General features: G+C 53.6%; 1 protein-coding gene across 3 annotated transcripts; it reads left to right on the top strand.

Annotated features, from left to right (window-relative positions):
• The first annotated feature begins 468 nt into the window (after window positions 1-468).
• On the top strand, window positions 469-23,188 carry AIF1L (allograft inflammatory factor 1 like). Of its 3 annotated transcripts, none has more exons than XM_061199749.1 (6): window positions 577-692; window positions 873-934; window positions 12,099-12,165; window positions 14,708-14,749; window positions 17,047-17,209; window positions 20,396-23,188. In XM_061199749.1, the coding sequence occupies exons 1-6, from the start codon at window positions 662-664 to the stop codon at window positions 20,481-20,483; spliced, it is 453 nt and encodes a 150-aa protein (XP_061055732.1). In that variant the 5' UTR covers window positions 577-661; the 3' UTR covers window positions 20,484-23,188. The 3 variants fall into 3 exon arrangements, with proteins under 3 accessions (XP_061055734.1, XP_061055732.1, XP_061055733.1); XM_061199750.1 differs by lacking the exon at window positions 873-934 and adding an exon at window positions 9,066-9,119 and having other exon boundaries at window positions 669-692; XM_061199751.1 differs by lacking the exon at window positions 873-934 and having other exon boundaries at window positions 469-692.
• The last annotated feature ends 162 nt before the right edge of the window (window positions 23,189-23,350 follow it).

The raw sequence follows: 23,350 nt of genomic DNA, 5'->3' as shown, positions 1-23,350 counted from the left end.
CTGGTGCCCGGTGAGTGCTCAAGAAAAAGGTTTTATTAACGAAACACTAATTCGTTCTAATTGATTTCAAGTGTCACTGATACCCTAGAGGCACTTTGTCGTTATGCATTTTCTCAACAAACTAAAAGTTTGTTCATCTTTCAAGAGTTCAGAGTAAAGTTTGGGAACCTAGGCCTCCCTTCCAAAAGTGCGTGCTGCGCAAAAGGCCAAAGGCACGTTACAGCTCCCGGCAGCTGGGACCCGCATTTGATCCTTACAGCCATCCCACGAACCGCGTACTAAGGTCGTCCACGGTCTGTTTAAGGCGAAACCGCGGCGCGGAGCGGGAAGGGACTGGTCGAGGTTCCTGAAGGAGCGGAGAGGGAGGTGCTCACGGGCGGCCCCCGCGCCGTGCATTTTCCGCGTCCTCCAGCAGAGGGGCCGGCGGCGGGCTCGGCGTCCAGCATAATAGCCGCTTTGATGCCGGGCGGCGGGGAGGAGAGGAGAGGGGAGGCGGGCCGGGAGGGGTAGGAGGGAGGGGAGTGTCCGGCCGCCCGCGCCATCCCTCCGCCCCTCGGTCCCGCCGCCACACGCCGCGCGAGCTCGGACCAGGCGCCCGCCCCTCCTCGTCGTCCTCGCCGCGGTCGCGAAGCCCCGAGCCGGCGGAAGCCCGGTGCTCACCATGTCGGTCGCGCTCAGCAACAGGTTCCAAGGTAGGCGCCGCTGTCCCCACGCTGTCCCGCGCCCCTGCCCACACCCGGTGTCCCCCGCCCGCCACCTGTGCGCACGGGGCGGTCGGTGGGGTCTGCCGCGCGCGGGAAGCGGGCGCGGGCCGAGGGCGCGCGGCCCGGGGGAGACCCCCGCTTCCCCGGCCGCCTCTTTGTCTCCTCCAGGAGGGAAAGCGTTCGGTTTGCTCAAAGCCCGGCAGGAGAGGAGGCTGGCCGAGATCAACCGGGTAAGCGCGCGCCGCCGCCTTCTCTTTTCCAGCCCCGCCGCCTCTGAGGGCAGCTGGCGAGTCGGCCCTAAAGCTCCCAGCGCTCCGCGAGTCCCACCTCCGTCTGCGCGGCTGTGCCTGCCGCAAAATCAAGCCCCCTTCCTCTCCTTCACCCGGGCTTCCCCCGATTTCTTTCCTCCAGCCCCCTCCCTGTGCCTCCAGGTAGGTCCCCCTCCACCCCGTCCACCGCCCTCTGGTCTCGGGTTGCAAGTTGTTACTCATAGACTAGGGAGGTAGGGCCCTCCCAGGAGCTCTGATGCCAGCCCGGCCCACCGGCCCCGGGCTCCCCAGGAGCCGGCCTGGGACCAGCTGCAGGGACTTGGTGCTGGAAGGGACCCCTGATGTCTCGAGTAATTCCCACTTTTACAGCGAGGGAAGGAAGAGAGGCTCAGAGAGGCGAGGTGGCTGCCCCTAGATTGCACAGCAAGTCTGGGTCAGGCTGCAGTTAGAACCCTGGGCTCCAGATTCACAGGCCCGTGCTCTCTCCACCCAAAAAAGGTTGGCCTCCTGCCTCCCACCACCCCCCCCGACCCCCCGCCCCAACACACACACACACACACAACTCCTTCTCACTCAGGCTTTTAGGAAAGGTTGCCTTAGAGACTTGGTGCTTTTCATCCTGATTCTAGTGGATTTCTAAAAAGAAATCCTTCCGGCTGTTGCCAGGCACACAATGGGACGTTTTAGACCTTTGCTTAAACACCATTTAAATTCTAGAAGATAAGGAAAACTGTTAGGGCCTGCCTGGATTGGCCGAAACTCAAAGGCAGCACAGCAAGACCTGGGCTCAGATCTGGTCTCCATTAGGTACCAGCTCTGTGGTCCCCAGCAAGGACCTCTCATCACAGAGCCGGGGTCACTGTAAGGGCTCCATGAGGGAAGGCATGTAATGTGATTGGTCCAGCATCTGGCACAAGAGAAGACCTCCATGGATGGTACTAGGATTACTTCTTGAGGAGGATGTCTCCAGGTTTCCTTCTCACTGGTTGCAGAATCATGCCCACTGAAACAAGGCTGGACATTTCCCCTGCAGGCTCCCCCGGGCTACTGGGCACCCAGCTCAGAGTCCCAAAGTGGAAAGCTGGTGAGGGTCAGCAGGGTCCTGGTGGAGTCCATGTGGAGGTGGGTCCACGGGCTGCAGCACGGTTGTAGTATAACTCTCGCCAGGGGCTTGCCGTCTTTATTCCCTCCTTGATTTCCTTGGACTGCCTAGAGCTAGGCAGCCTACCTGGTTTCATTCCACTGGCCGTAGGAATCCCATGGAGGGTTCTGGGGACCCCAGGGTCCCTCCAGGTAAACTCTGGCCTCCTCATCGCCATCCTCATCTGGCCTCTTAGTGCCATCTTGAGCACAGCTGAAAGGGAGCCTGGACGTCTGGCTGGGGTTCTCAGGGGTCCAGGCTGCTGGGCTCCCCCGCAGTTGACTCTGCAGCCAGCTCAGCCTTGGTCTTGGCTGCTTTTGCCCTCTGGACAGGAGCCTGGAACCCTGACCTCATACAGCCCCCTGGGCCACTCAGCCGGCTGGGTTCCAAGCCAGTTGAATCCACCCACAGCCAGAGGACCCCGAGCCAGAGACAGCTGGAGATGGGGGAGAGGAGATTGTAGTTGGACAGACCAGAGGAGCTGAGAGTGTGTGGGACTTTCCATGCCAACCATGCCCTTGGGGGGATGGGGGGATTAGGTGGGGTGTGGAGGTGAGGCCACAGGGCTGTTTTGGGAGGTGTACTGCCTTGGCTCAGGAAGGGGAGGGGCTGTGGCTCTCAGGGGCTGGTCTGGACAGCGCTGAGATTGGGGAAGGTGAACAAGAGGGGGCTGTGTCCAACCACCTCGGGACCCCAACGCCCAGAGAGGGCAAGCAGCTGGCCAAGGCCACACCGAAGCCAGTGGCAGAGCGTCCAGTCTAGCGACCTTTCCCTGACTGGATGCTATTCTGAGATCCACCGTGTGAGCCCGGGCTACTGTCAGGTTGCTGGGACCCAGGCTCTGGGCTCCCGGAGGAAGGAGGCTCAAGGAACAAACCAGAAGCTTGAGCTGCTTCCCACCACAGCAGGTCAGGGTGGCCCCACCATAGTTTAGAGTCATGGGCAGAGGGGGGTGCTCTGGGACCTTGGCAAGCCACTTGAGATGATGGTAGTAGGTTTGTTGTGATTTTGCAGCTGAGATAATCTATGTAAACTACACAGGAGAGCTGGCTGCTGTCTTGATCGCTATCATTGGTTTGTTTGGGACTTAAAGGTGTGGGAGTGGAAACCCAGGGGCAAGGTCTGAGGTAGACTGGCTGCTCAGCCTGGACCAGACCCCTTTGTCTGGCAGAACCTTATCTTCCCCTGCCTGAAATGGGAGCAGAGACCCCTGCTCTGCTCTAAGTCCCTACAACGATCAGAGGAGATGAACAGACTGAAGCTCCTTGCAGACTCTTCAGGGAGTCGCTGTGTTTGAGGGTCTGAGTCGGTTTCACCCACGGCCGTGGCCATGGTGGAAGTTCCCTTGGGTGGATGGATTCTGGAGGGAACCACATTGGCAGTCCAGATTGCCTGCCTTTGGGGTGCAGCTTCACTGCCCCACTGGAGGGGGCCTTCTGGGGGGCTGGGCTGAACAGCTGCCCCAGTGGTCCTGTGGAAGCCAGAAAGCGTGATGGATGGGGCTTCATGACTCACTGTATGTGCTTGGGCACCGCAGTGGCTGCTGCCTGGGGCAGAGCCCAGCCTGGCTATGAGCTCTGGAGGCTTCTCTGGGCCAACAGTTCCTCTGGGGCCTTTCTCCCCGCTGGGATGGGCCAGCTTCCAGAGGGCAGCGGGGTAGCTCAGTCTTGGCTATTGTTCTTATAAGGGATTCAGGAGTCAAAATAGAAGGGGACTTGGGTGGACCTAAAGGTCCTGGTGGAACTGTATGAAAATGCACTTTTTTGGGGTTTCGCTCTAGATTTTGCTCTCATTTTCTGAGCACTTGGCGTGTGCCAGGCATGCTTCAGACATTATCTCGTCGGATGCTCACTCCAACCCTGCGAGTGTCTGTTCCCATTTTGCAGGAGACGAGAGTCAGAGGGCCTGAGTCGATTGCCTGGGTTTAAACAGCCACACTTGAACCCAGCCTCTTCTCTCCATTTCTGAGCTTGACTGGGGCTCCTCTGTATGTGCCCACCCCACCTCCGTGCTGTGTGTGTGTGCCTGCGCGTGCTCTGCACCACTGGAGCGGGCCGGACCAGCGCGTGCCTCCTACTCCCCCACATAGCTGACATTCCCTGTGCCCTGATGGCATGGCAGGTGACCCTGGGCCAGCCAGAGCCGGCCTTATATGGCAACGGGACAAATTCCCTCCAGCTTCCTACAGGGACAGAGGGAAGCTGTGGGGCCGGGTGGGTGCCCCTCAGAGTGCCCTTAGCCTTGGGATGGAGGAGGAGGAGCCTGGAGGATGGTGAGAGCTGTGGCTTGCACCGGCCAGAGGCCAGGATCTTTAACAAAATAGCATGAGTGGTGCCTTTGCTCCGGGCCTGGCACTTGACATAAATCATCTCACTGACTCCTCTCAATGGAACACTTGATTAGATAGATGCCCAGCAAGAGTCTGTAAACATCCCCATGAGATAAGGATTACTAAGCCTCCCATTTTACAGATGAGGAAACAGAGGCTCAGCCATGTAAAGTCACCCGCCCAAAGTCACCCAGCCAGGAAGTGACACAGCTGGGATTCTGTCTCCAGATGCTGCCCCTGGCCCGCCCTGGCCCCTGTCCACCAGGTGGCTGTGGCCTCGCTGTGACACAGGCCTCTCTTGCTTATGTGGATAAGGATCTCTGGCTACTGTCCTGCCCTCTCAGCCATCCTGGGTCGAATGAAGGGCACTCAGCATTCCCTGTAGCATTTCAGTGCCTGATGGTTATTTCAGAACCCACGTGGCACCTGTGCTGGAAAGAACTGGGTACGGCAGGCTGGGTATCTCTACGTGGGGTGAGGCTTGTCCCCAGCCCCTCCCCCAGCAGCGGGGGACCTCTGAGACCTGACCCAGGCACTACACAGGTGTGTCTCTTTTCCTGTGTACTGGCAGTGCCACCCTGCCCAGGTGAATATGCCCAGCTGGCATCGCCGGGCACCCATCTCTCTTGTTCTTCCTTAATATATTATAAGGGAGATGGTGATAAGGAGCCACGTGAGCCTCTGAGGATTCAGTGTCCCCGCAGGTCCAACCAGTCTCGACCTCGGTGTGCCCGTGTCGCAGGAAGCTGGAGCTGGAATTTCTGCAGGGTCTGCTTCATTTGTGTAGGCAGTGGGGGTGTTTTTCTCCAGCTGCCCCATCTATTGGCGAGGACGCAGAGTCCGGATGAGGCCCCAGAGCTGCCGTGCGGAATGTGAGCCTGCTGTCCTCGTGGGTGCACGTTACAGGCTCCTGCTACACGCCAGGCACCAGGCCGGGCATCTATGGCCTGGCCCTGGCCCTTTAAGAACCTGTGGGCTGCATCAGAAGCCAGGCCGCACGGCCAGGCCAGGCATCGTGCCGCCTGTCCTTGGGGTTTTCTCCCAAGGCTTCAGCCACCAGCCCCTTGGATGGCCTCCAAGATGGTGCTATCTGCCAGCCCTAAAATTCTGCTGCGGCTAATTCATAAAGGCAAGCCTGGAGGGCCAGGAGCAAGCATCCAGGAGCAGGTGCTAGAGGTACCAGCCCAGAAAGAGAGTTAAGTCAGGGTGGGCGTTGGGCAGGTGGCAAAGGTCTGGAGGCCAGGACACAGCAGGGGCTGCCAACCTCTGCTGGTTGGGGAAATAGCCCCTCCTGGTCATGAGCACTTGGACGGGGCTCTCAGGGGGTGGGAGGAGTCTCTGATGTGCATCAGAGGTTGTAGATGGCCAAGAGAGGCAGCAGTGAGCCCACGCAGCTGCAGACACCGTCCCTCAGGGCTGAGATGGGTGCACTCTGTCCTCCGTGGATGGCCAGTCACGGCCAGTTCAGCCAGGTATCCAAGGACAAAGCAAAGTTTGCCCTTGAGGAGGAATGACCAGAGGGTCAAGACTCACCAGGAGGACTTCGTGGCACAGTAGGGGACAAAGAAAGTTGTGGGTGGATCTCTTCTCTGCCCTTCCCCTGCTCACAGTCGTCTCTTGGTGTGGCTTGAGTTTGGGCGATCCAAACGCACGATGATAATTGCTAACCGTTAGTAAGTATAATAGGAGCCAGGCTCTTTCTTTGCAGTTCGCTCATTTAATCTTTACACCAACCCAGTGAGGAGGTTCTATCTTTATGATTCCATTTTGCAGATGAGGAAACTGAGGCCCAGAGTGGTAACGCAAGTTGCCCAGGGCCACAGAGCTAGTAAGTGCTGGAGCTGGGATTTGAACCCCAGCAACCCAAGTCAACCTCCCTGCCCCGTCCCTCTGCCTTGCACGCCCTGTACTTGCCTAGAGGAAGGATGGTTTAATCAAGACCTTGCCCTCTGGGCCTCAGTTTCCCCAGCTGTTGAACAAAGAGAACAAGCTGGATGCTCTGAGTCCCTTCTGGGTTCTGTGACTGGGTGGATGTTGGAACAGCTCTGCCGCCTCCCTGGGCCTGGCCTGTGGACACTGGCTTGAGAAGTGACTGCCTGGTTCAGAGCTTCCTGTTTTCAACCCCAGGCTCCTCCCTGCTTGCATTTCCTGGTTCTTTGCCAGGGACTGACCAGGCCACCGAGGCCTCTAGACTTGCCACTCTCAGAGCCCAGGGGACCCCTGCATCCCTCATACCTGGAGGCCCTGACAGCAGTTTCTACAGCCTGAAAAACTTGTCTTTTGGGACAGTGGGTTGGAGTGGGAGAGGGGATGGGGCTAGAATAAACCATCTGCACACACCCCCATGCCCCTAGAGGGCTATAAAGTGGTTCCCTGGCCTCTGGAATAACATCTTTCTGTAGCTGCCCAAGAGGAAAGGTAACTCCCAGTATTGGCTTTCTTTGCCCAGAAACCTGTGGCCAGGCCATGTTTGGGGCAGGGAGGGAGCTGGGATGGTGAAGGGAGATAGGCCTTGAATTGTGAAAACGTTGTGATCTTGAGTAAGTTGAGCAACCTCTCTGGGCCTCAGTTGTCCCATCTGTCAAATGGGAATACCCAAAAAGGAGAAAGAGCGACCATAACCAGCCTAAGTTAGGGGAGGGGTTTCCTTCCTAATCTATTTAATAGTCGATGATGGTCTCGATGATGAGCTGTGGGTTGTAAGTGGACTGAATGTATATAGATGTTAGCCGATAATAATAATAAATGACTAACATTTATTTAACATTTACTAAGTGCCAGGCACTGTGTTAAGCACTTTAGATATGTTTACTTACATACTGTAATTCTCAGGACAAGCCTATGTGGTTAATATTTTTATCTTTCCTACAGATGAGGATACTGAGGCACAGGTAAATGAAGTCATTTTCACACAGCACTAAGTATGCTCGGACCTAGGCATTCTGGCTCCAGTTTGCCCTCCTTTTGTTTCTGTTTTTGTTTTTCTTCCAAACATCTGGAGTGACTTCTAGCTCCATCTCCTCTGCCTGGGGGCCCAGAGTTAGGGCAGGGCGGGGTGGGGCTGGGGGCTGGAGTGGGGTGGGTACAAGGTACCTGCCCAGTGAACGTGGCTGTGCCCCGAGGCTGAGCTAGGATATGGGGGGAGGACCCCTGGAGGGAGGAAGCTGTGGGCTGTGCATGAGCAGGAACCAGGAATCCAAAGCTCGGAGGTGGGGTGGGAGCCGGCAGCCCAGCCAGTGGAGCTCCTGTTCCTGCCACCCGCCTTCCTGCCTCCCCGGCCCCCTGGTCCACACAGCTGCCCCAAGCCCTGGGTCAGCGAGGGCTGCCGACCCACACGTGAACGGGCCAGCTGCTTCTCCCACCCCCGGTCACTCTGTGGCTCAAGCATTTGTCACTGTTGGCTCTAAGGAAATATGTGATTCCAATCTCTGAGGCCTCTCCAGCCTCTGTCATACACATACACATGCATTTGCAAAGCTGCCTTTCCATTGCAGGGCTGAGAGTGGAGAAAGTCATTCTGGGCTGAACGGCAGTCTTCTCCATTCATTCAGTAATGTTTATTGAGCACCTACTGTACGCTGGGCACTGCCGGGTGCTAGGCATCCGTGGGGCAGAGACAGTAAACACATCCTCCTGGATGTGTCTTGTGACCAAGGACCTGCCTCCTCTCAGCATCCTTCCAACACCCACTTTCTTGGGTCACTTCTACTCCCCAGCTCTCTGCAGGGAGGGAACCCAAGCAGCCTCTGCCGTGGAGCTTAATCCCAACTCAGCCACCTGTGAGCTGTGCTGCCTTGATGAGCAAGTTGTTCCTCCTTTCTGAGTCTCAATTCATTGACCCTTCCTGCAAATATTTATTGAGCACCTACTATGTAGAACCCAGCAGGGGGAGACAGATAATGGACAACACCCTTAATAAGCAATTACACTGTAAATTGTGTTAGGAGATGACTCATCATGGAATAAAAGGTGTTATCTTAAGGTGGATTGGAAGTGGAGGAGGGGACTCCAGTGGGCAGAGTGGATGGGGCTGGCCTCATTGAGATGGTGACAGTTGAGTAAAGACTTGAAGGAGGTGACATGCAGATATGTGCGCTCCAGGCAGGGCACACAGCTGGAGCAAAGGTCCCATGGTGGGAGCACGCCTGGCATGGGAGAGGCGTAGAAGGGAGGTCAGGGTGGCTGAGGCACCCACTCTGGTGGAGAGGGGTGGGGAGTTGGGGACAAAAATGAAGTACCATGTTAGATGGTGATTGGTGCTAAGGAGAAAACCGGCTTCATCAGCGAAAAGACAATAATCCTGGAAGCCCTGGGGCTGCCGAGAGCATGGTCCCGGGGTCAGGTCCAAGGAGGGGTGTGGCTATTAAGCACCCTGCGGTTTAGGCTGAGCTCTTGTCTGTCTTTGTCTGTGTCTGATTTGTCTCCAAGACCCAGGACCATGTCCTACCCCTCGAACCCAATCTGTCTGGATCCCTAGAGGTGATCAGTGTATATTACCAGACAAGCTCCAGGCTGGTGCGGGATTTCGGGTCAACCAGAGTCTGAGAATTTGGAGGACCCCCAGGTCTTTCCCCAGAGGTTCCCAGATGTTGAGCCTTACCTGTGTTCTTGTGCCTCTCCAGGAAGGCTTTCCAGTTCCTAATGTGGTGAAGTGAAGAGAACATAGGGACAATGTGGTGAGTTGAACGTAGGCTAAATGGGTTCCACTTAAAAATTCGGAGATTGTGAAGTTCCTACTTTTACGAAATATCCTTTTCTGAACTCGTGGCAACAGTCCATGGTCATTATTTAAAGTCTTTACTTGGCAAAATAAAATCTTGGAAGCCCAATATTAGCACCTTCCCCCACCCTTTTTTTTTTTTTGGAAATGTGTCTTTCTGCTTTACCCCAGAGTCTGGCCAATTGGCCAATTTGTCATTGGCCAATTTGTACCTCCGTTGGACAGATATGGGATCTGTGACCCCAGGAGGTGCCTGGGTTGCTCAGGTTCACAGACAAGAGTTAATTGTCCTACTTTTGGTCAGAGAATGGGGGTGGGGGCCTCAGTGGAGAAGACCTGTGAGAGGAAGCCAAGAGGAAGGGAAGGACAGACAGAGCCAGCCGACAGGAGGGCAGGCTCCCAGGCTGCAGGGGAAGGTTCCAGCTCCGTGGAGCTAAGTGCAGGCAGGGCTGTGCATGGCACACGGTAATGAGGCTCTGAGTGAGGCTGTGGCCGAGCCAGCTGGACCCCATGGGTCCTGGAGCTGCCCTCCACTTGTTCAACTGCTGGAGGCATGGGCCCTGGAGTCTGATGGACACAGGTTCCAAACCAACCCTGAGCTTCCCCAGGGCCTGGGGACCCTGGACATATTATTAGTTCTCTGGTCCTCCTGTTCTCACCTGTAAAATCAAATAACAGTGGCTGTGAGGGTTGAATGGGATAACATAGTGCCTGCCAAAAGCAAGGGGGCTATCAGAGGCCCCCTGACCCAGCGAGGGAAGCCACATTGGCGGGGGGTTCCTTCTACTCAGTCAAAGGATGCTGAGTTAGTATGGAGGAACTTGAACCCTGGAAGGGATCAGATTCTACCCCACACGGAATTTTACCTATTGTTTACTGAGCACGGACGCTCGAGCCAGGTGCTAACTGCCCGCAGTGGGTTGTCTCGATTGAGGGGTAGGTGCCTGAGGAGGTGGGTACCCGTGAGCCCATTTGACAGCTAGTAAGGAGGGGGCTGAGGATCCAAACCCAGAGGGCTTTATCCTCACTTAGGTTCTTGTCATTCTCCCATTCTACATTCCATTTACAGTGACTGGAGAGGTAGTGAGTTCCCTGTCCTAGGAGGTATGTAAGTACAGACTTGGTCATCATTTAGTGGGAAATGACGGCAGGAATTTAGAAACATATTGAGTGATTGACCCAGATAAATTTTTTTCATTCAAGAGATCATTTATTGAACTACAAGTACATATTTGTATGGAATGTTCCAAAATTTAGAATTAGAATTTTTTTAAACCCCTCAAAATTAACTTATAAGATGTCTTTTTACAATAGTAGTTGGCCTAGTCATAATAGGAAAAACATTCAAGAGAATGGTAGAAACCCCAAGTTCAGCATAATGATTACCTCTGGGAAGGAAAAGAAATTGGATTAGGGAGGGGCAGAAGGGGCCTTCAAACTGTGTATTAGTTAGACGTAGATAACATTTAACATCATTTTGTTTTGTTTTATTTTATTTTATTTATTTATTTATTTTCTTTTGGCCGTGCCACGTGGCATGCAGGATCTTAGTTCCCTGACCAGGGAACGAACCTGTGTCCCCTGCAGAGGAAGTGTGCAGCCTTAACCACTGGACCGCCAGGGAAGTCCCTAACACCATTTTAAACAGAGACTTCCTGTAATTTTAGGATAAAATTTAAATTTATCCTAAAATTATCCTTTAGGATAAGGACCTTGTCTTATTCACCTTGGTCTCACCCGCTCCCTGGATGCCTAGAACAGAGCAGTGTATACTGTGGTCCCTCAAAAACTGTTGAAGGAATGAAGGAGTCACAGCCATGTCCAGTTGACTCAATGAGGAAAGCAAGGTCCAGGGAAGTAGAGGGGATTTGTGGACTCTGGTGCCAGGATGGGAACACACCCTCTGTTTCCTCATCTGAATGCAGGTTCTAGGGACGTTTAAAGATTAGCAACAAGGCGAGTAAGATACCTGGCCACTGCGCCCAGCCTAGCAAGGGCTAATTGTCAGTTTTTTGTTTTAAAGCCGGATGAATACCTGTTCACTGCCCATCTTTAATTGTCAGGGTTAAAGATAGATGCAGGCTCTAAAGTCAGACAGAGCTGACTTGAAGTTCTGGCTCTGTGAGCCTCAGTTTCCTCATCTGTAAAATGGGAGTAATAATGGTTGCTCCCTCTTGGGCCCACTGGGAGATCCGGAGCGACCATGTGGGTAAGTGCTTCATTCTGGGGGCTGTTGTTAGTCCCTTCCCATCTCCTCCCAGCTCCATCTGGTTCTGAAAAGACTCATTTGAGTCTCTCCAAGCATCTGAGGGGAAGGTGGGCCCTGTTTTACAGGTGAGGACACAGGTGAGAGGGTAAGTGACCTCTCAAGCAATGGACAGTTATTTTCTGACTAGAGAGAGACTAATAATAATAATAATATAGCAGTTGCTGTTTACTGAGCTGCTAAGATTCATATATACACTCTCCTTGGATTCTCATGCAAGAAGAAGCTATGATAGTTCTACCCATTTGGCAGATAAAGCAATAGAGATTCAAAGAGGGATCAGTTTGCTCAGGGTCACATACCTAAGAAGTTAATGCCAGAGCCAAGTCACTTGTCTTTGGTTGCTCATGGCTTCATGGATCTTGGAGCCGGGGTGCCCTGGGGGGAAGCCCAGGTCCCTGCACCCGTAATTCAGAGGTTGACTGAAGGTGTTTAGTCTTCTACAGCAGAACCTCTGGGCCCCACCCCCAGCTGCTGAGCAAACTTCCTACCCACGGGGTGGATTATACCGATCTGCCTCTGCGGGTTGACAGGAGGCCAGGGCTAACACTGCCCTGCACGGCCAAGCCCAGCCACCTGGCGGGAGAGGAGGCAACGGGCAGTGGGCCTGTGTGTTGGTGAGTTCTGCCTGCTGACCCCTTGCTCAGTGCTGTCCTCTCTCCTCTGTAGGAGTTCCTCTGTGACCAGAAGTACAGTGATGAAGAGAACCTGCCGGAAAAACTTGCAGCCTTTAAAGGTGAGCTGGGGCTGGCTGCCCACCCCTCCAGGAGAGCTGGGTGGGCCCCTCCACCCCTTATACAAATCCTCACCCACAGGGCCAGGCTGCACCCGTGTTGCATCCACAATACCCCTCTTCCCGACGGGCTGTGAGACGGGGTGCCCAGCCCGGGGGCACAGCCCCCTCGCCCCTCGCCTGCGGGCCCCGGCCTGCCCTGCCCTTCCCTCCCTTCTGTTGCCCAGCAGGGCTCAGGTTGGCTCCTGCCCGCCCCTGCCCAGGCCCTGCTCGCTCCTGGGGCCCCAGCACACAATCAGCTCTTTGTAGCAGCCCTTGTCTCTCCCCCTGCACGGTGGAGCATCTTGGGAGCCCCTGCGGAGAATGGACGTTTGTGTCACCACAGTGGGGCAGGGGGCAGAGTTTCTGCCCATTGAATCTCGGCAGCACAGGATGAAAAGAAAACAGGGCCCGGGAGTCCGCGCGGGGAGGGGGCGGCATAAAGGTCCTTCTGTTCCAGGCCCTGGCGCTTGGTTCTCAGCCAGCGGCTCGAAAGGAGAGGAGCTGTGCACATAAGGAGTGGGACAGACCCACCTTTCCTGTCCGGGAGATGCACTGGCGCTGTGGGAGCCCTGGGCGCGCTGGGGGACCACATCCCACATCCTCCAGGCTGCGTCCCCCCTGCCCCCTCAGAGTCTTGGCAGCGTGGACATCTTCCCTGCTCCCGGGCAAGGAACCTGCCGGTGCTCCTCAGACCGCGTATCATGTAGCCATCCTTAGGCAGGACACCAATGGCTAAGCATCTATTGAGCGCTGACCTTGTGTTCAGGGTTGCGATCTTCCTGCCTCATCCCAATCCAGCCAGGAGGGAGATGGTTGGAGCTTTAGTTTACAGATGAAGAAACTCAGGCTCAGAGAGGTGGGGTCATTTGCCTGGGGTCACACAGCTCACCTATGGCAGAGTTGGGGCTTGTACCCATATTGGTCTCACTCCAAAGCCCCTGCTTGTGACCGTTACACAATGGTGCTTTTTACATGGGAAGGAAGGAAGGGAGGAAGAGAGGGAGGGAGGGAGGAAGGAAGGAAGAGAAAGAAAGAAAGAGAGAGAGAGAAAGAGAAAGAGAGGGAACGAAAGACAGAAGGAAAGGAAAGAACTAGAAGAAAGAAGGAAAGAGAGAAGAGAAGAGAAGAGAAGAGAAGAAAAGAAAAAAGAACTAGAACAAAGACACGCCCACCCCGGGCTGGTTCCCCTCCCCCATCCCTCTGCCCCTCCCCCTCCCAGTGCAAAGGAGGAGCAGCCAGTCCATTCCGTTCTCTCTGGATACCAATAGGGTCACTCTTCAGAGGTGACTCTGAGAGGAGGGACAGAGGTCCCAGGGGTCTAACGACCATTCTCCTTGTCCTCATTGGACTGTAGGATAAAGGTCCATCCTGGGACCACAGGAGGTTACCTTGGAAGCAAAGGGACTACGGAGGTTTCAAATCATTCACTCATTTGATCTCCAAATGAGCCTTACTAGGCACCAGGCCATTTGGGGCCTGGGTACACAACGGAGAACACACAAGACGGCCCCTGGCCAAAGGAGCCCGTGTCCTAGTGGGGGAGGGGTGGTGAAGAGAGAGCAAGGAAGTAGAAAGTGTGTCAGATGGTAGCAGGTGCTTTGCGGGGGTGACTGACGGTGCCCAGTTAAAAAGGCTAGGGGGCCCTGAAGGCATGAGGAGGGGCCCTGAGAATGCCTGGGAGGAACATGCCAGGCAGAGGGGTGGCAAGCCTGGGCTCAAGGGTCACTGGGAGGACCTTGGCTTTCTCGTGCTGGCTGCTAGTGCAGAATAGACCCTGTGGCTACCCAAGGCCACACGACTTGTTTGCACCCACTGCCTTGTCAGGAGACACCAAGCTCGTTGCTCTGACCCCTTGATCAGGGAGGTTTAACTCAAAGTTTCTAGGTGAGGTTTGCGGGGAGGGTCTCTGCGCCCCGGGCACTGTATGTGCCACTTGTAGTCAAGGGCAGGTCTGTGGGCATTTCTCCGGAGAGAGCATCAGATTCTCGGTGGTAGCCATGACCCCCCCACCAAAAGTTCAGAACTACAGGGACTTCTTAAATTGGGGGTTCTCACACCCAGCTGCCCATCTGAATCACCTGAGATACTCTGAAAACACACCAATTTCTGCCTCCCAAGTCTGCTTCCCAAATCCTGCGGATCTGCATCTCCAGGGCCGGGAATTTATTCCAGTCACTTTACAGCCGATTCGGATGCAGCCAGCCCACACTGGGGACCTGGGAGGAAGCCGCTGCCCTTCTTGGTACAGGGTCAGAGTGGCCCCCGGGCACCTTTCTCCATGGTGCCTGTGAGCAAGTGATGCAGGTGGGCAAGCCCTTTTCCCAGAGACAATGGTTTTCCCCAGAGGAATGACGGGACTTGTGTCAAGACTCCAACGTGGGGTGAGGAGGATGGTGTGGGCACCCTGGGGACCCAGCCAACTGCCCTCAAGGGAGTCACTGGGACCCTGCAGGGGGCAACCCTGCTTCCCAGTTAATGCCAGTTTTTGCTCTGTGATTTCCAGAGAAGTACATGGAGTTTGACCTGAACAATGAGGGCGAGATTGGTGAGTGAGGCCTTGGGTGAGCCGGGGGGTGGGGTGGGGGAGAGTGCTCCGTGGGTAGCGGGTGTGAGCGTCCAGAGAACCCCACTGACTCACCTGCATGGCTGAGCGGCCTGGGGCTCTATTTTGAGGGTGACAAGCACCCACTGAAGCTTCCCCGATGGGCCAGGCCAGCCAAGCTGGCCTTGAACTTGTCTGCCTTTCACCCTGGATCCCCTGCCCCCCAAACTCCTCTCCCCACTGCTTCCCTCCCCCCGACCCCAGCTCCCTGCCCACACCCCAGCCTCCCACCCCAGGTGCTCCCGGGACTCAAGATAGAGGTGCCACCCAGCCCAGGGCTGGAGATGCTCAGGCTGTTGCCGCCCTGGCCCAGGGGGCTGGCATTTCCCTTGTCCCCAAGCCTGTCCTTCCATCTGAACACTGTCCTGCAGTTGACAAGGGGCTTCCATGGACGTTGGTCCTCTCTTCCAGCAGACCTTTATTGTGTCCTGCCGTCCAGGCGCTAGGGGTGACAAACACCTTTTCCATGGCACTTATGTTCATGACCATACCTTGACCTTCACCAGTAGTGTTATGACACGGTCAAGGCCAGTTTAATTGTTCCCATTGTACAGATGAGGAAACCGAGGCTCAGAAAGGTGAAAGGACTTGCTTGGGGCATGTGGTCATTAAGTGGCAGCCATGGCCCAGATCCCAGCCTGTGGTTTCCGAGTGGGTTCTCCCTCCAGCGTTTCTCCGCCTCCTCTGTCTTCTCACATTTTTCTCCTTTTTGAATATTTTTATCTCTTTTTTTCTTAAAAAAAAGGGGGGGTTATCAAATGAATACATCGTCATCATAAAATGTTTTGGAAATCACAGCAAAGCACAAAGACAAAAATACATCACCACAATCCCACCTCCCAGAAATAACTGTGATAAAGATTTTGGTTTATATCCTTCCATTCTTTGTTCTAATCACAAACACTGTTCGATACCATTTTAGAACCTCCTTTTAAAATTTTTTACAATATATTATTAGTATTTTGACATATAATTCATTTTTTAAAAAATATAATTAATGGCTGCATGATATTCCATTTGGGGACAGACTATAATTTATTCAGCCAATGCCTTAGTATCACCCATTTCAATGACGTTTGGTTTTAACTCTTATTGATAATCCTGTGAAGAACGTCTTTGTACATCAATCATTGTCCACAATTGCTGATTATTTCTTTAGAGTAAATCTCAGGAATTAGACCTTCTGGGTCAAAGGCTTTTGAAGCATCTTGCCAAATTGCCTTCCAGAAAGGTCTTGCCAATTTAGAGTCTGGCCAGCAGCGTGTAGGAGACCTTTCACTTCTTCCTGTAGAACTCTGCCCAGCTTTCTTTGAAATGTCCTGGACATCCTGGCACCTAAGGGTCTGGCACCAGTCGTGCCGGCCCTGCCTCTCCGGTGAGCTGGCCCACTACTCCCCTGACCCTAAAATTGGCCCCCTGCCCCACCCGCACTCCCTCTGTCCTTTGCTGACCTGACCCATTGTTCACGGAACAATTTGAAGGAAATTGCCTCAGATCTTGGGAGCCAGGAGGTCAGAGGCAGCAACTCCTCAGAGTGTAGTGACTTTGGTGCCTCCCTTGTTTTTCTTGAATTTTGTTCTTTTGTTGGCTTTCCTGCTCTGCGGGATATTCTTGGCATCCTCTCCCTTCCAGCGAGGTGGAGCCCAGGACCGCAGGGTGGGAGTGGCAGGTGGGGAGAAGCTGCCACCGTGCCCTGGAAAGTAACTCCTGATGCCTGGGTCAGGCCAACTCCCTGACCCCACCTCACTGGGCCGTGACTTCCCGGGTAGCTGGAACAGCAGGCTCACGGTCACCTGAACCTCAGGCAGCAGCAGAGAGAACAACAGAATGAAGAAGAGAGGCTGTGTTCCTGGGCACCTGCTGTGTGCCAGGTGCTTCTGGTGCATCCTCACTCCAGATGATCCCATCAACCCATTTTACCACTGATGGGAGTAGGGGCTCAGAGAGGTTAAGTAGTTTGCCCCAGGTCCCACAGCCAAGAATAGCAGAGCTGGGTTCCAACCCAAGTCTGTCTGACTTTAGAAGCCCAGGTCCCTAACCACTAGTCCATACTGCCTCCGCAGAGAGCAGGGAAGATGTGATGGGCTCATTCTCCCTGGAGGAGAAAAGCTGTTGACTGCAGTCTCCAGGGATGGGCTCTCCTGCCGGGCTTGTTCTGGGCATGGGGGTGCCAGAGGGGAGCTTCCCCACTCAGCCTGGCCCCCTGTCTCCACTTAACGGCTCTGCTTTTCCTCCGGCAGACCTGATGTCTTTAAAGAGGATGATGGAGAAGCTTGGGGTCCCCAAGACCCACCTGGAGATGAAGAAGATGATCTCGGAGGTGACGGGCGGGGTCAGCGACACCATCTCCTACCGAGACTTTGTGAACATGATGCTGGGGAAACGGTCGGCGGTCCTCAAGCTGTGAGTACCTCCCACCTCTCCTGGGGCCTCTGGAGGCAAAGTCATAGTGTGTGGAGAGGCTCCTGGCTCGGGCACCTCAGCCAGTCCCTAGCCAGGAGGTAATTCACTATGTGATCTGCTGGGCAAGATGCTTAATTTCGATGAACATGATTTTCTTATTTGTCAAATGGTCACATTAATATGTACCTTGCAGGCAAAATGAGTCTGTAGCAGAACCTCTGGTAGAATCAGTGCTCGGTAAGTGGCCGACTGTGATGGTGACGATGATGATAAATGCACTGCTGAAACCTTCTGAGCCTCAGCTTCCTTGTTTGTAGAGTGACTGTACCACCCCATGGGGTTGTTGTGAGCATAACAGAGTCAAAAACTGGCTCTAAAGGGAGGTATCGTTCAAATTTTGATGCTATTTCTTGCTACTGAAACGACCTTGGGCAAATTACTTTCCTTCACCTACAAGACAGAGATGGTCATAAATATCTTGCATGAAGTGTTGTCCTGAGGGTTAATGAGATAATACATATAAAGAGTCTAGCCCAGTACCTGGCTGATGGCAAACACCTAGTGTATGGTGGCCAAAATCACACTTTGCGGGTACTTCCCCACTGGAGAGCAGCAGAGAAATTCCTTGGAGAGTCCCATGGTATGTGTTCAAGCTGTAAAGGACACTCGCTTGGCTTTTATGCGATAAGATTAACTTTTTCTTAAAAAAATTGAAGTATAGTTGATTTACGATATTGTGTTAGTTTCAGGTGTACAGCAAAGTGATTCAGTTATACATATGCATGTTTTTTTCAGATTCTTTTCCATTATAGCTTATTACAAGATACTGAATGTAGTTCCCTGTGCTACACAGTAAATCCTTGTTGTTTGTCTATTTTATATATAGTGGTATGTATCTGTAAGATTAACTTCTTCAAATGTACCAATGTAAAATATACCTGTCTCATTTTACAAAGGGGGAAGCGGGGTGACCTGCTGGTAAGCCCACGGTTCAGGCTGGTCTGGTCGGAGTGTTTATTGTAGGGAGGGATGGGCAGGAGGTGTGGTGGGAAAACCATCCAGGTCAGATCATGCTGCACCTGAGAGGCCAGGTGGTAGCAATAAGAGTGGTGATGCTATTAAAAACCACACCTAAGATTCAGTGGACATTTACTATGTATTGGGCACTTCCAATTTGATACATCTAGTCTGCATATTGACTCCTTAGATTTATCATTCATTCATTTGGCAAATACTTATTAAGCACCACCTATGTGCCAGGAATTATGCTCGGTGCTGGGGACACATGAATTGCTTACATTCTAATGGAAAGAGACAGACAAAAACAAACAAAAGACCAAAACACCAGATTGCAATAGTGCAATACAAAGAAAAATAAAGTGGGCAAGAGGAATAGGGAGGGGCGGGATAGTGGGCAGAGAGGATCTCATTGAGAAGGTGACATTTGACCTTCTGCGCAAGGGAGATGTGAAGAAATGAGCCATGTGAATATCTAGGGGAAAGCATTCCAGGCAGAGGAAGCGGCAAGTGCAGAGGCCCTGTGGCAGAACTGTGCTTTTATGCTCAAGGAATAGCACAGAGGCCAGTGTGCCTGGAGTGCAGTGAGTGAAGGATGAGTCTACAGAGATGGGCAGGGGCCAGGTGATGTGGGGCTTTGTAGGCCACGGTTGATTTAGCATTTTGTACTACCGTGGAGGGATGCCATTGGAGTACTTTAAGCTAGGAGCTGACTTTTAAAAGGCCCCCTCCAACTGCAGTGGGGACAAGAGTGGCAGCAGGCAGGCCGGTAGGAGGCTCGTGCACTTGTGCAAGTCAGAAATGAGTCTCTCAGGCTGGAGAGGCTGTAGTGGAGGTGGGGCTGTCAGAGTTGGGAGTGATTTTGGAGGTAGAGCTACAAGGGTTGTTTCCAGGTTTAAAGGAAAACAAGGAGTCTGATGGTTGTAAATTCTGGGGTCTGAGTTAACTGAGTGATGGTGCTGATTGCTTTGAGAAAAGAGCGGGGGGGAAGGTGGGAATTGAGCTCAGTTTTGATGTATTGAATTGGAAGAGACCCTAGACACGCAAGGGGAGAGGTTGAGGAGGGAGCTGGCTGTGCAGATCTGGAGCTCAGAGGTAAGCCATTGTGGACTATATCACACTTTGTTGTTGTTGTTTTTTAATTTTATTTTTTAATTAATTTATTTATTGGCTGCGTTGGGTCTTCGTTGCTGCGCGTGGCCTTTCTCTAGTTGCGGTGAGCGGGGGCTACTCTTCGTTGCGTTGCGCGGACTTCTCATTGCGGTGGCTTCTCTTGTTTCAGAGCACGGGTTCTAGGCGTGTGGGCTTCAGTAGTTGTGTCACACTGGCTCGGTAGTTGTGGCTCGCGGGCTCTAGAATGCAGCCTCAGTCGTTGTGGCGCACGGGCTTAGCTGCTCCGCGGCATGTGGCATCTTCCCGGACCAGGGCTCGAACCCGTGTCCCCTGCATTAGCAGGCGGGTTCTTAACCCCTGCGCCACCAGGGAAGCCCGTCTATCACACTTTGGATGGGATTTAAAGCCGGGGACTGAAGGAGCCCACCCAGGGAGGGAGTACAGAGGGAGAAGGGCACTGTCACTTGGAACAGCTCCAGGATGCAAGCGCTTTTGGCATCCTCACTTTCAGTTGGAAACATTGAGCGTTGGTGGGGTTGGGTGTCTTGCAGGAGTCACCAGCTGGGAAGGAGTAGGGCTGGGATTCAAAGCCAGGCAGTTTCCCTCCAGAGGCTATACTTTGAACCCCCATCCTCTTCTGCTGCCCAGATTTTACTGTCAGACTAGTGGGAGGTTTTTGAAGACCTGAAGGGGTTTTGAGCAGAGCCACGGCCCAGCCGAGCTCTGCTTCCTCCAGGCAGTGTGCTCAGGGGAAGGCGCAGGACCTAGAAGTCCGAGGTCTCGAGTGAGTGTCGTCCTGCCTCGGGCTGCCTGTGTGACTCTGACGAGTCTCATTGCCCCTTTGTGTCTCCGTTTTCTCCTCTGTAAAATGGGACTAGCAGCCCCCTCCGTGGAGTTGCCGCATGGGCTTCTGGGAAAATCTCGCTGGAGAGTGGATGCAAGGGCATTCTGTGGAGGACCCTGCAGACGTGAGGGCTGGGATGATCTTTCCCTGGACGAGGAAGGGAGTCCTGATCCTGTTTTGTGTTTTCTTTTTTTTCTCCGTTCCTGAACCAGAGTCATGATGTTTGAAGGAAAAGCCAACGAGAGCAGCCCCAAGCCAGTTGGCCCCCCTCCAGAGAGAGACATTGCCAGCCTGCCCTGAGGACCCCCGCCTGGACCTTCCCCACCCTCCCCACTCCTATTCCTCCCTCCTGATCTCACTGCCCTTCTTGACTCATTGCGATGTGTCTTATTTGTTCTGTTTGGTCGTTGTGCGTTTGTTTTTTCATCTGCAGAGTCAGAGTCTTTGTATAGCACAAGTTATCTGCCTTAAAGGGGCTCTGGGTTGGGGAGTCCAGATCTCCTCCTTCTCTTTTTCCCTGCGTCTCCCCTCCCTGTGCAGAAGGGCTGACATTAAACCAAAAACCAGAGGGGGCAGGGCCAGGACAGGGAGACCAGAAGCCTGTGATTCCCACACTTGAAGGTGGTACTGTTCGTCCTTCCAGGTCACTTGAGCTAAGTCCTGGTACCCTGGCCTGGCCCTGGTGAGGCCCTCAGCCCCTTTCAGAAGACCCTGGAGTCAGGATAAGGCTGCAGGGCCTCGTTAGGGTATCCTCGGACAGCTCTGTGGTTCCAGTGCTCTTGGGTGGGCCAGGATGTGGCCACGCAATGTCCCACCTCCTCAGCTGGTCCCCTCTCAGTCCACACTTCGTCTTAGACTTAGTGAGGTGACAGGAGAGAAGGAGAGGGACTTGGGAATTTGAGCCCTTCAAGAAGGTTCCAGAGGAATCCTCTAGTCTTGCCCCCTGGCCACACCTTTACAGGCAGCTCAGAGGAAGGGTGCAGCTCCCCCTGACCCTTGCTGGGGCTTCAGAGGCAGAGGGGATCCAGGGGCCTTGAGGGAGGGGATTCAGCTCAGTCTAGTCCCACCTTTTAGGGAGGATGTTGAGGGCAACAGGATAGGAGGATGAGGACTTAAATGCTCATGGCAAAGAGAGGCAGCACCACTGTTAAGCCAGGAGCTGAGAATAGGTTGCCTTTCTGATCCCAATCTGCTTGAAACCTGACTCTTGCTTCCCCATTTGCCTTCACACCTTCCTTACACCATTCATTCATTCATTCACTCACTCCGTCATTCAACAGGTATTTATTTACAACCTATTATAAGCTTTAAGTCCCCCAACTTTGTCCTGACATGTGCCATGTCCAATGTCTCTCTAATTCATCATTCTGTTTCCAAATCACTCAAAACCTTGAGCTTGGGGATTAGATTGGGGTCACCTGTGTTTTTTATTATGGACTAGGGTTTTAGAGCCCTGATCCACCCTGTAGGTTAGCTGGGCCAGGCCTCTCAGTTCACAGGTGAGAAAACTGTGGTGACCCACAGGGATCAAGTGCCTTGCCCAAAGTCAGGGGTTAATCTGGAGATGGAAGATCTGGACTGGGGCCCAGGTGTTCAGATGCCCTGCCCATGCCTCATCTCTGCTCTGGGCTGCCTCAGTCAGTGATGAAAACAAGGGAAGGGGCGGAGAGGGGCAGTCTCTTAGGTCAACCCGTGGGCAAGGCCCTGGGCCAGGATTCACCCTTCCCAGTGCCTCCGAGGTAGCATCAGCAGGGACCCCAGCCTTGACCCTACCTGTATTCTGGAGTCCCTTCCCCTGCCCACTCAGGACTTAGATGCACTCATCCATTGAACATGTTTATTAACCACCTGTTATGGGCCAAGAGCTAAGAACCCAGTAGTGAAATGGACAGACTCATGGAATTTAGAGTCTAGTGGGGAAGTCAGACCCAGGCGATGAATGTTAGGAAAGAGGAGGATATGAGGTGACTGCGTGGCAATCCTGGGGGCCTAACTGGGCCCAGCACTGGGCAAGGGTCTTGGAGAAGCCTTCGCAAACCTGAAGCGGAGAGCTATGCGGGGCGCTGGAGCCCGTGGGAGCTCCCTGTGGCTCCTCTGACCCGTAATCAAGGGCCCAAGGAGCTGACTTTACAGCAGCTGGAGGGAGTGGAGCAGGTAAGGGATGGGGAAACGGCCAGGTTGGGTTAATCCACTGGTCTCGACCAGTTCAGGAATAAGACTATTTGGCCATGACAGGCTGATCTTCAGCCTAAGAAGGTACTTCAGATGCATAAGCCTAGTTGAAGTTTAAACCCCAGCAAAACATTGCACCCTGTAAATGTAAAATCTCACCCCCTCTCCCTCCCCTGCCTTTTTTTTCCCCCCCTGAGATCTTAGATGAGCAACTGCCTGTCTCCACCCCTTCCCACTGCCTCTCCTTTCTGGGACAGGCTGAGACCTTTGAGCAAGGTAATGCCTTCCTTGACTACCCATCATAGTCAGTGTATCTGTACCTCACTCAGACAGGAGGACAGAACCAACTAGGCTTATTTCAGCGGGATACACACTTTACAAGACTGCAGGAAACCTTAAGGGAGGAGAGCAAGTGGGTGTGTCCCTAGCTTCTAGAAAGGGCAGGAAAGAGTTCTCTCATTGGATGGGGAGTGTCCTGGGAAACTCTACCAGCTCCTTCATCATTTGGAATTCAACTTCAGAGGGAGAGGGTCTCAAGAGTGATTCCTGGAAAGGGAGGGGGTGGTCTGCATGTATTTCAGGTTGTGGCTATTAGCTCTAGGACTCTTACTTCTCTGGCTAAGGGCTCAGCTTCTAGAAGTTCAGCTGTCTTCTTTCTGAAAGACCAAATCTAACTAATGTAACCAGCAGCTTGGGGACTGCCGAGTATGGCTCTGTCCCTGCCATTCAAAAGGAAGGAGTGTGTCGGGCAAGTTCAAGTGGATGCAGTATGTGTGTGCGTGTGCGTGTTGAGTGTGTGTGGTACTGGACTGGAAATAAAACAGACAAACTTATCAACGTCTTGACTGGTGTATTTTGAGGGTGGTTCTGGGGTCAGCAAATTCAGAAGAGCTAGCTGATATAGTGACACGACTGAATGTGTCCTGTGTGCCTTTACTCCTCACAGCAACCCCATGAGTAAGGTTCTATTATATAATCCTAGTTTGATAAATGAG

This window comes from Eubalaena glacialis, chromosome 9 (assembly GCF_028564815.1).
Source record: "Eubalaena glacialis isolate mEubGla1 chromosome 9, mEubGla1.1.hap2.+ XY, whole genome shotgun sequence".
Lineage (NCBI taxonomy): Eukaryota > Metazoa > Chordata > Mammalia > Artiodactyla > Balaenidae > Eubalaena > Eubalaena glacialis.
Note: the sequence above shows the minus strand (reverse complement) of the source record. Positions and strands in the feature narration are given on the sequence as shown.

Bases quoted from the DNA above. Each gene is read 5' to 3' on its own strand.
- AIF1L (XM_061199749.1), top strand. From the start codon at position 662: ATGTCGGTCGCGCTCAGCAACAGGTTCCAAG. The intron at 12,166-14,707 runs GTGAGCTGGGGC...TGTGATTTCCAG, and splicing joins AAAACTTGCAGCCTTTAAAG to AGAAGTACATGGAGTTTGAC. The intron at 17,210-20,395 runs GTGAGTACCTCC...TTCCTGAACCAG, and splicing joins CGGTCGGCGGTCCTCAAGCT to AGTCATGATGTTTGAAGGAA.